This window comes from Lissotriton vulgaris, chromosome 7, assembly GCF_964263255.1.
Source record: "Lissotriton vulgaris chromosome 7, aLisVul1.2, whole genome shotgun sequence".
Lineage (NCBI taxonomy): Eukaryota > Metazoa > Chordata > Amphibia > Caudata > Salamandridae > Lissotriton > Lissotriton vulgaris.
This window is the reverse complement of record NC_141695.1, coordinates 7784510-7797009: the sequence shown is the minus strand read 5'-3', so window position 1 is coordinate 7797009 and position 12500 is coordinate 7784510. Positions and strand designations below refer to the sequence as shown.

At 45.7% G+C, this 12500-nt stretch overlaps 1 protein-coding gene across 1 annotated transcript in view; it reads right to left on the bottom strand.

Annotated features, from left to right (window-relative positions):
* Positions 1 to 12500, bottom strand: part of LOC147700488 (butyrophilin subfamily 2 member A1-like) — a 134603-nt gene that overhangs the window by 98195 nt on the left and 23908 nt on the right. The window contains exon 3 of the mRNA XM_086928430.1: positions 1077 to 1172. Within this exon, the coding sequence (XP_086784556.1) occupies positions 1077 to 1172 (96 nt within the window). The remainder of the gene's footprint in view (positions 1 to 1076; positions 1173 to 12500) is intronic.

The following is a 12500-nucleotide window of genomic DNA, read 5'->3' as shown; positions in this document are numbered from 1 at the left end:
CGTACTGCGCTGCGTGACAGGGAAAGGGCGGGAATGCAACGTACTGCGCTGCGTGACAGGGAAAGGACAGGAATGCTCTGTATTTACAATAATAATAATGTTTTTTCAAAGTTTTCTTGTGATTGGTGAACCCCAAATTTCCTAGTGGTGGGTGAGGCTTGTTTGACACACAACAAAGGTGTTGTCCAACTTCATGATTGACACTTCAGAACCTCGGTCTGTTTAGCAAACTTAGTTGAACAAATATGTTCTTAGACGAATCATTTCATGAACGACTGTGCACCTATTTCAGTCACTTGGAGTCAGCGCAGGTATTTACAACACAATAAATCAGCAAAGGCTCTTCACAGTAACACTTCCTAACGCATTATCATCCATCGCTGACCGGGGTGCCCCCTTCAGGAGCCTTACGTCACTCTCAACACTCAGAACACTTAACAATAATAATAATAACCATCATCATAATCACCATCAACATCATCTCCATCATCAGCATCATCATCATCATAATCACCATCAATATCATCTCCCTCATCAGCATCATCATTATCATCATCATAATCACCATCAATATCATCTCCCTCATCAGCATCATCATCATCATAATCACCATCAATATCATCTCCCTCATCAGCATCATCATTATCATCTTCATAATCACCATCAATATCATCTCCATCAACAGCATCATCAACATCATTGTCCATCACTACCTCTCAGCACTCTAAAGACTTAATCATCATCATTTCTATCATTTCTATCATTTCTATCATCAGCATCATCATCATCATTGTTCATCACTAACTCTTAATTATCATCAACTTTAGCATCATCACCATCTCCATCTTCATCATCCAGCAGCATGCACATATTAAACAATGTTTAAGACAAATTGTTGAATGAGACATTACTACTGAGGCCGACGACCACCTCCTCACTGTAATTTCGTGGTTACAATGTAGAGTCAGGAGCCTCTATTTCTTTTCATCTGTGGTTTTACTAATCAGGTCTGAGGCAGAGAAGGCCGTGCCATGGGTGGTCTTAGGGTGTCTGAAAGTCAACTCCACACTTCTTACCCAGACGGTAGAGCACGATGTTTATGAATACGTTGACTGCGACCAACACTCCCAGGGTTATCGCCTGCCTCCGTAGACGAGGGATCTCCTGGCCACCTAGAGAGGAAATCACAGAATCCGGTGTTCAACTTTACATGTGGGAGTGGATCGCCTGCCTGTAGCTGGAGTACAATATCACAGAACAGACTGTAATATCCTCAGTTAATGTGTGCCAAGTCACTCAAATGACTATCAGTGTGTGCCAAGACTGGTCACGAAGTCTCAGTGTGTACCAAGACTGGTCACTGAGTCTCAGTGTGTACCAAGACTAGTCACTGAGTCTCAGTGTGTGACAAAACTAGTCACAGAGTCTCCGTGTGTGCCAAGACTGGTCACTGAGACTCTGTGTGTGCCGAGACTGGTCATCGAGTCTCACTGTGTGCCAAGACTGGTCACTGAGTCTCAGTGTGTGACAATACTAGTCACTGAGTCTCAATGTCTGCCAAGACTGGTCACCAAGTCTCAAAGTGTGACAAGACTGGTCACTGAGTCTCAGTGTGTGCGAAGGCTGCTCACAGAATCTAAGTGTGTGTCAAGATTTGTCACTGAGTCTTGGTGTGTAACAAAACTGGTCACGGAGTCTTGGTGTGTGCCAAGACTGGTCACTGAGTCTCGATATGTGCCAAGACTGGTCACTGAATCTCAGTTTTGCCAAGTCTGGTCACTGAGTCTTGGTGTGTGCCAAGACTGGTCACTAAGTCTCAGTGTGTTCCTAGACAGGTCTCTGAGGGCCTGATTCACAAAGGGCAACCACACTTGTGGCGGGTCGCAACAGTCATGCAGGAGTCTCCACACTCAGGGCAGAATCTCTGCAATGAGAATTCTCATTACAGAGATTCCAACCCAAGTGCGGAGACTCCCTCGCGACTGCAGGGCCTCCAACACAAGCGCTGAGGCCCTTTATGAATCAAGCCTCACGTCTCAGTGAGTTCGAAGGCTGCTCATTGAGTCTCTGTGTGTGCAAAGACTGCTCGCTGAATCTCAGTGTGTGCCAAGACTAAAAGTGCCTCTCCTTATCTGCTGAGATTGACCAGCGGCTCTCAGTTTGCAAAGATGGAACAATGAATCTTACTGAGCACCCAGGAAGATCAGTGTGTATTGGTGTGTATTGGTGACTGAACCTCAGTGTTTACCAGGCCTGGAAGATGGTTTCAGTTTGATGCACGATAGGTCAGTGACTCAGTGTTTCTACAGAGACTGGCTAGTGACCCTCAGTGTGTGCAGCGACTTAACTGAAACTTCTTGACTAGCACTTACTTCATGTACCAATTCAGCATTATCCCTCACTGTGTGTGCTGCTTATGGACCGCCACTTAATTCATATATAAGACTGGACTGTGGGTCAATGTGTGTACCATTTGTGGACTGTGGCTCAGTGTGTGTGTGCCAAAGCTCTGCCAAAGCTCGACTTTGCCTATAAATAGGTTCAAAGTTTTAACACTGAATCTCAGTTGGTGCAGAGGTTGACCAAAGACTTTGGTAGTTTTCAAAGTTGGAAAATGTCTGTTTGTTTGTATGTGTGTGTCAATGCTGACCATAGCCTCTCAGTGTGTGTCAGAGCTGACCATAGCCTCTCAGTGTGTGTCAATGCTGACCATAGCCTCTCAGTGTGTGTCAGAGCTGACCATAGCCTCTCAGTGTGTGTCAGAGCTGACCATAGCCTCTCAGTGTGTGACAATGCTGACCATAGCCTCAGTGTGTGTCAGTGCTGACCATAGCCTCTCAGTGTGTGTCAGAGCTGACCGCCACTGTCCCATGGATTCGCAGAGCCACCACCGGAGGAAGATCATTTTTCTATCTGGCAGCCAAGACATGGAACTCCCTCCCGCACACCTACGGCTGACCCAGGACCATCTCACCTTCAGGAGACACCTCAAGACCTGGTTATTCGAGCAGTAGCGGCCCCCCTACCCGGTATACACCCCTTACAACGCAACTTTTACAACTACCTACCGTTACAACGCATCTTTTACAACGCGAATACTGTTACAACTCATGTATTTACAACGCATTTTTTTACAACGCAGGTACCTTTACAACGCATACCATTACAACGTAAGTATTGGTAAGTATATAATTATATTTTAAATGTTATATGTTTGGGGTAAAGGGGTATTTTTAGGGTTCAGGGTCAGTTTTGGGTTTTTGGGTAAAGGGGTATTTTTAGGGTTCAGGGTCAGTTTTCAGTTTTTGGGTAAAGGGGTATTTTAGGGTTCAGGGTCAGTTATGGGTTTTTGGGTAAAGGGGTATTTTTAGGGTTCAGGGTCAGTTTTCAGTTTTTGGGTAAAGGGGTATTTTTAGTGTTCAGGGTCAGTTATGGGTTTTTGGGTAAAGGGGTATTTTTAGGGTTCAGGGTCAGTTTTCAGTTTTTGGGTAAAGGGGTATTTTTTGGGTTCAGGGTCAGTTTTGGGTTTTTGGGTAAAGGGGTATTTTTAGGGTTCAGGGTCAGTTTTCAGTTTTTGGGTAAAGGGGTATTTTTAGGGTTCAGGGTTAGTTTTGGGTTTTGGGGTAAAGGGGTATTTTTAGGGTTCAGGGTCAGTTTTCAGTTTTTGTGTAAAGGGGTATTTTTAGGGTTGAGGGTCAGTTTTGAGTTTTTGGGGTACAGGGGTACAGGGTAAAAATACATTATAATTTAATTTAAATTAAATTATTTAATTGAAATTAAAATAAATTAATTGGGGTTCAGGGTTAGTTTTTAGTTTTTGGGTAAAGGGGTATTTTTGGGGTTGGGGGTCAGTTTAGAGTTTGTGGAGTACAGGGGTACAGGGTAAAATTAAAATAAAATTAAATTTAAATTAAATTAATTTATTGGAATTAAATTACATTAAATTACATTAAATTATATTTATTAAAATTAATTTACGTTTATTTTATTATAATATATATAATATTAATATATACTTACCAATACTTACGTTGTAATGGTATGCGTTGTAAAGGTACCTGCGTTGTAAAAAAATGTGTTGTAAATACATGAGTTGTAACAGTATTCGCGTTGTAAAAGATGCGTTGTAACGGTATGCGTTGTTACAGTACGCGTTGTAACATCATACATCCCCCTCCCCTCAGCCTTGAAACCCTCATGGGTGAGTAGCGCGCTCTACAAATGTATTGATTGATTGATTGATCAATGCTGACCATAGCCTCTCAGTGTGTGTCAGTGCTGACCACAGCCTCTCGGTGTGTGTCAGTGCAGATCATAGCCTCTCGGTGTGTGTCAATGCTGACCATAGCCTCTCAGTGTGTTTCAGTGCTGACCATATCCTTGGAGTGTGTGTCAGTGCATCTAGGGGTGGCGGAATTTGCGCAATCGCATTATGCAAACTTCCTCAAAATGGTAAAAAATCTCAGCGAACATGCGGAATTGCTTGTTCGCGATGCTGTTTTACTGTTTGCAATCGCTGTTTGTGTGCTTGGGGGAAATATTTTGCAAACACGCATTTGAGAACGCGAACAAGCAAAAAATTTTCACGAAGTTGCGGAACGCATAATTCTGGGTAATTTCACATTCTCCGTGGAACGCGAAATTACCCAAATTCCGCAAATTCCGCAAGCGGAACGGAATTTACCACCCAGGCCTACTGCTGACCATAGCCTCTCGGTGTGTGTCAGTGCTGACCATAGCCTCTCAGTGGGTGTCAGAGCTGACCATAGCCTTTCAGTGTGTGTCAATACTGACCATAGCCTCTCAGTCTGTGTCAATGCTGACCATAGCCTCTCAGTGTGTGTCAGTGCTGGCCATAGCCTCTCAGTGTGTGTCAATGCTGACCATAGCCTCTCAGTGTGTGTCAGTGCAGATCATAGCCTCTTGGAGTGTGTCAGTGCTGACCATAGCCTTTGATTGTGTGTCAGTGCTGACAATAGCCTCTGGGTGTGTGTCAATGCTGACCATAGCCTCTCAGTGTGTGTCAGTGCTGACCATAGCCTTAGAGTGTGTGTCAGAGCATCTAGGGGTGGTGGAATTTGCATAATCGTGTTATGCAAATTTCCTCAAAATGGTGAAAAATCTCCTTGAACACGCAGAATTGCTTGTTTGCGATGCTGTTTTACTGTTTTCAATCGCTGTTTGTGTGCTCGGGGGGAAATATTTCGCAAACACGCATTTGAGAACGCGAACAAGCAAAAAATTTCACGAAGTTGTGGAACGCAGAATTCTGGGTAATTTTGCATTCTCCGCAGAACGCGAAATTACCCAAATTCCGCAAATTCCGCTAGCGGAACGGAATTCACCGCCCAGGCCTACTGCTGACCATAGCCTCTCGGTGTGTGTCAGCGCTGACCATAGCCTCTCAGTGTGTGTCCTTGCTGACCAAACCCTTTCGGTGTGTGTCCGTACTGACCATAGCCTCTTGGTGTGTGTCGGTGCTGACCATAGCCTCTCGGTGTGTGTCCTTGCTGACCAAACCCTTTCGGTGTGTGTCCGTGCTGACCATAGCCTCTCGGTGTGTGTCAGTGTTGATCATTGCCTCTCGGTGTGTGTTAATGCTGACCATTGCCTCTCGGTGTGTGTCAATGCTGACTATCGCCTCTCAGTGCATGTCAGTGCTAACCATAGCTTCTCAGTGTTTGTCAGAGCTGATGTTGCCTCTTGGTGTGTGTCAGTGCTGACCATAGCCTCTCAGTGTGTGTCAGTGCTGACCATAGCCTCTTGTGTGTGTCAGTGCTGACCATAGCCTCTCGATTTGTGTCAGTGCTGACCAAACCCTTTCGGTGTGTGTCCGTACTGACCATAGCCTCTTGGTGTGTGTCGGTGCTGACCATAGCCTCTCGGTGTGTGTCCTTGCTGACCAAACCCTTTCGGTGTGTGTCCGTGCTGACCATAGCCTCTCGGTGTGTGTCAGTGTTGATCATGGCCTCTCGGTGTGTGTTAATGCTGACCATTGCCTCTCGGTGTGTGTCAATGCTGACTATCGCCTCTCAGTGCATGTCAGTGCTGACCATAGCTTCTCAGTGTTTGTCAGAGCTGATGTTGCCTCTCGGTGTGTGTCAGTGCTGACCATAGCCTCTCAGTGTGTGTCAGTGCTGACCATAGCCTCTTGTGTGTGTCAGTGCTGACCATAGCCTCTCGATGTGTGTCAGTGCTGACCATAGCCTCCCAGTTTGTGTCAATGCTGACCATAGCCTCTCAGTGTGTGTAAATGCTGACTATAGCCTCTAAGTGTGTGTCAGTGCTGACCGTAGCCTCTCAGTATGTGTCAATACTGACCATAGCCTCTTGGTGTGTGTCAGTGCTGACCGTAGCCTCTCAATGTGTGTCAGTGCTGACCATAGCCTCTCAGTGTGTGTCAATGCTGACCATAGCCTCTCAGTGTGTGTCACTGCTGACCGTAGCCTCTCAGTGTGTGTCAGTGCTGACCGTAGCCTCTCAGTGTGTGTTCGTGCTGGCCATAGCCTCTCGGTGTGTGTCAATGCTGACCATAGCCTCTCAGTGTGTCAGTGCTGACCATAGCCTCTCAGTGTGTGTCAGTGCTGACCATAGCCTCTCGGTGTGTATCAATGCTGACCATAGCCTCTCAGTGTGTGTCAGTGCTGACCATAGCCTCTCAGTGTGTGTCAGTGCTGACCATAGTCTCTCAGTGTGTGTGTCAGCACTGGCATTGCCTCTCGGTGTATGTCAATGCTGACCATAGCCTCTCAGTGTGTGTCCATGCTGACCACAGCCTCCCAGTGTGTGTCCTTGCTGACCACAGCCTCTCAGTGTGTGTCAGTGCTGACCATAGCCTCTCAGTGTATGTCAATGTTGACCATAACACAGTGTATCCCTGGGAATGTGTCACGGACCCCCAGGGGTCCATGACACATTCCCAGTAGGTCCGCAGGAGGCAGTTTGAAAAGCACTGCAATGTTCCTTGTCTAAATAGCAGTTTTTGAGCAACAATAAAAATGTCAAAATAAAGGCAGTGAACAATGCTCCTGCTGGAGGGATGAGAATTTTGTCCAGTGGCAGCTTTGAGTTTTCTAATGTAGCACAGAGGGTTAATCTGCCTACTGCAAAGGAAATGACACTTGCAGTATTTTATGTGCATAGATCTGTGGTTACTGCTTTTGTCATAGAGATTCTTTTGTTACTGTGCAGTTCATATGTGACAACCGTAATCTATCACAGTGACCTATAAACTGTCATCAAAGAGCTGCTTGCAAACTCCATGGCACAAGTTAATAACTTATGTTTTTCACCAGTCCTTCATTATCCTGATGCTGCTAAAAAGGTTTATTTGCGCGGAAATACATTTTTAATGTTAAAGTCAATGCTAACCACTGGGTGATGTTCTGAATCTCAAGTTTGTGCTTCTGCAGACCCAGCACTGTTTAAAAATTCCTACCAGTATGAATGACATGTGAATCCTACACCTTGTAGTACCCTTTGCCTTATGTAACATTTTCTATACACGGATTTACACGTATGATTCATTGCCTCTATATGTGTGTGATGTAAAGTGCTCTGACATCCTACAATGGTATGAGAGATGCTATAAAACAATTTAAATACATGTGACGGAGAGGATATGGAGAGAGGAGAGGCACTGTTGAAGGGTGATAATAAGGAATCATTGAAGAACCCCAAAAAAGATTGTCATATCCTAGTGCATAGTAACGTCTTAATTTACTATTCCTTAAAAGCTAATACAATTTAATATATAATGATAAATGTGTTTTTGAATGCACCACTGTTTCCTAAATTTCTTGGGGGCAGAGCCTCCCAAAGCCCCCTTTGTAGTGGTCAGGCTCACTCACTGCACTTGGTGCGCATCGTATGGCGACTGGTTTGAAAACATTTGCCAGGGCTGCTTTGGGTTTCCAGTCTGGCCCTGGCGGGAGCAGGAGCCTTTTACTGCGAAATAAAACCAACCAATTAAAAGTTAGTCACAGAGTGGCAGCACCCATTAAATTGTATTTTTTTGTGCAAACTCTTTGAATATAAAATACTAAAGGGATATTTACAACATAAGTGGCGGAGCATGTCGTTAGCCTCCTTGGCTTAACAATAGGCTCCGCCACTTCAGAAACTCAGGGCTTCACCATATTTACAAGAATATGGTGCAGCCCTGCATTTCCCTCAGTGCTGGTGCTACATTTAGTAGTGTAGCACCAACGCGGTCACCCTTGCACCATAGTGCAAGGGTGTCTGCGTGCAGGTGAAGATTCTTTATGTACAGAAAGGTCCCCCTTCCTGCAGATAAACAATCTTGAAATGCTATTTTGTCACTTCAATGTGTGTTGCTTAATGCAGCACACATCGAAGCTACAAAACTGCATTTTTTTAAAAGATTATTTATGTGCAGGAAGGGTCACCTTTCTGAATATAAACAAGCCAAGGCGTTTTGATTTTTCCATGTGTGCTGTACAAGGCAAGTCACATGGAAAAAGCAAAAACGAGGAGAAATAAACGTGTTCTCCTCGTTTTGCCAAGTTAAGACCTGGCTTTCCCTGGTCTAAATTTGGTGCAGTCTCCTATTTATGCTGCCCTTGTAAATAGGGGGCAGTGTCAAAATCAATGGGTGTTGCGGTGGAAGGCCCACTACAACACCCACTGCCTACTCCTTTCACGCTAAGCATTGCGTGACAGGGGGCCTTATTTAAAAGGCAACATTAAGCCATGTTATGTGGCTTAACGCTGCCTTGTAAAGAAGGCGAAGCTTCTATCGCTACGGTAACGTTGCAAAAAGTGTGCTCATGTGTATTTTTTGGGAATTACTGTTTTAATGTTTGAAATTTAAATCATACAAATTGCTTGGGGGATCCCGGCTTCCATTGGTGACTCAATGGGGGTCCTCAGGTGACAATAATTTGGGAAACACTGCCATAACATATTGGTGCATGTCAGTACTGACCATAGCCTCTTGGTGTGTGTGTCAGTGCTGACCATAGCCTCTCAGTGTATGTCAGTGCTGACTATAGCCTCTTGGTGTGTGTCAATACTGACCATGGCCTCTAAATGTGTGTCAATGCTGACCATAGCCTTTCAGTGTGTGTCAGTGCTGACCATAGCCTCTCGGTGTTTGTCAGTGCTGACCATAGCCTCTCAGTGTGTGTCAGTGCTGACCATAGACTCTCGGTGTGTATCAAAGCTGACCATTGCCTCTCGGTGTGTGTCAGTGCTGACCATAGCCTCTCAGTGTGTGTCAGTGCTGACCATAGCCTCTCGGTGTGTGTCAGTGCAGACCATAGCCTCTCAGTGTGTGTCAGTGCTGTCCATAGCCTTTCAGTGTGTGTCAGTGCTGACCATAGCCTCTGGGTTTGTGTCAATGCTGACCATAGCCTCTCAGTGCATGTCAGTGCTGACCATCACCTCTGGGTGTGTGTCAGTACTGACCATAGCCTCTCAGTGTATGTCAGTGCTGACCATAGCCTCTGGGTGTGTGTCAGTGCAGACCATAGCTTCTCAGTGTGTGTCAGTGCTGACAATAGCCTCTCAGTGTGTGTCAATGCTGACCATTGCCTCTGGGTGTGTGTCAATACTGACCATAGCCTCTCAGTGCATGTCAGTGCTAGCCATCGCCTCTGGGTGTGTGTCAGTGCTGACCATAGCCTCTGGGCATCTGTCAGTGCAGACCATAGCTTCTCAGTATGTGTCAGTACTGACAATAGCCTCTCAGTGTGTGTCAATGCTGACCATAGCCTCTCGGTGTGTGTCAGTGCTGACCAAAGCCTCTCGGTGTGTGTCAGTACTGACCATAGACTCTCAGTGTGTGTCAGTGCTGAAAATAGCCTCTCGGTGTGTGTCAGTGCTGACCATAGCCTCATGGTGTGTGTGTCAGTGCAGACCATAGCCTCTCAGTGTGTGTCAGAGCTGACCATAGCCTCTCAGTGTGTGTCAATGCTGACCATAGCCTCTCGGTGTGTGTCAGTGCTGCCATAGCCTCTTGGTGTGTGTCAATGCTGACCATAACCTCTCAGTGTGCGTCAGTGCAGACCATAGCCTCTCTGTGTATGTCAGTGCAGACTATAGCCTCTCGGTGTGTCAGTGCTGGCCATAGCCTCTGGGTGTGTGTCAGTGCAGACCATAGCCTCTCAGTGTGTGTCAGAGCTGACCATTGCCTCTCGGTGTGTGTGTCAGTGCAGACCATAGCCTCTCAGTGTGTGTCAGTGCTGACCATAGCCTCTCGGTGTGTGTCAGTACTAACCATAACCTCTGGGTGTGTGTCAGTGCAGACCATAGCCTCTGGGTGTGTGTCCATGCTGACCATAGCCTCAAAGTGTGCATCAGTGCAGACTATAGCCTCTTGGTGTGTGTCAGTGCTGGCCATAGCCTCTCAATGTGTGTCAGTGCTGACCATAGCCTATCAGCGTGTGTCAATGCTGACTATAGCCTCTTGGTGTGTGTCAGTGCTGGCCATAGCCTCTCAATGTGTGTCAGTGCTGACCATAGCCTGTCAGTGTGTGTCAGTGCTGACTATAGCCTCTAGGTGTCTGTCAGTAATGACTGTGCCTCTCGTGAGTGCTAAGACTTGCCATTGACTCCCAATGTGCATCAAGAATGGACCGCTGTCTCATTGAGTGTGAAGTGTAGTCACTGATCAGCTACCACCTTATCATAAATGTGAGCATACATAAAGAAGTATGGGCCGTATGTATTAAGCAAACTTGCATTCGCATTTGCGAATGCAATTTCGCCAAATGGTATGTATTTAGGCAAAATAAGAAATAGCAATATTTCTTAAATGCAGTCGCAAATTTTGCGATTCCTTAAATGCAATGTAAGAAGCACTAAAAAAGTGCAATTTGGGCTTAAGGAATCGCAAATTATCACCAACTTCAAGTTGGTGGTGATTTGCGATTACTTTGAAAAATTCACTTTTTTGCATTTTTCAAAGTGCAATGTGAAGCACATACATGCCCTTAGGGCATGTATGTGCGCCACATGTGCACCAATGCTTATTTCAGGGGTTCAACAGGGTCTCCCTTTGACACCCCTGCACCCTTGAAATGATTCTCAATTTGCGATTCTCAAATTGCAAATCGCAAATTGAGAATAACTTCCCATTCATTCCTATGGGCCTCCTGGCCCATAGAAATGAATGGGAAAGTGTTCCCTAATTGTCATTCACAATTTGCTAATCGCAATTAAGGAATATTAAGAAATCGCAAAAAAATTGCGATTTTTTTATATACATCCCTATTTGTGATTCTCAAACAGTGATTTCTAAAAAATCGCTATTTGGGAACCATAAATCAGGATGTTGATACATAATGCCCTAAATATTTACTGTTCCAAACCCACATCTGCTTACCGTGTCAATATTTTGTTAGACAATATTGTGGAGTCGATATTTGTACGGATCACCACTAGAAATCATGGAGCACATTTACTATTTGTTCACGCAATAGAACTTTGATTGCGTGAAAAGGAGAGGATAGAAATGCTCCATATTTACATAGACATGGTGCATTGCTACTCTCTTCTTATGCGGGTGCACGGCGTGCTTCCCAGCACCAATACAGACACCAACATCCGCCTGAAGGTCGACAAGGGCTACACGGCTATTTTGGTCCTGCTCGACCTCACGGCGGCCTTCGATACTCTGTCCCCCTCTTTTCTAATCACTCGCCTTAGAGAGATAGGAGTCGGAGGACCCGCCTTAAGTCTTTTGGCATCCTTTCTTAGCCAAAGAGAACAAAGGGTGAAGCTGGGTGAGTTCTTTTCTCCATCTAAACCTGTGCAGTGTGGGGTCCCCCAGGGCTCAGCACTAAGCCCCACACTGTTTACCATCTATGTGGCCCCCCTTGCCAGGGTTGTGAGATCTTTTGGGCTTGAGGTGTTGTCGTATGCCGACAACATCCAAATCATGGTTTCTCTTACCCAGTCAGTGAGGGATTCTGCCCTGAACTTCAGGAACTGTATGGTAGCCATCTCTAGTTGGATGATCCAGAACTTCCTGAAATTAAATGGGGAGAAGACTGAGGCCCTGATCTTTGGGAGAAAGCAGGACATCTGGTCTAAGGACTGGTGGCCAGCTTCCCTTGGGGAATGCCCCCTGCCTTGTCAATTTGCTAGAAATCTAGTGGTTCTTTTAGATACTTCGCTCTCTTTTAATCGTCAGGTCAGCAGGACGGTCTCCACCTGTTGCGGTATCATCAGAAAGATCACCCACTATCTCTCCCCTGATGCTCGGAAGCAAGCCGCCGTAGCACTTGTGTCTTCAAGACTGGACTACTGCAATGCCCTGTATGTGGGTATTAACATGAGTCTTATCCACCGATTGCAGATAGTCCAGAATGTGGCGGCTAAGATGGTTTCTGGTCTTCCCAGATTATCTTCAGCATCTTTGGCGAGAAGAGAACTGCACTGGCTGCCAATCCAGTCTAGGATCTCTTTCAAGATTCTATGTCTTGCGCATGGGGCTGTGTATGGGACTGGTCCAGATGATATTAGGTCCTTTCTTC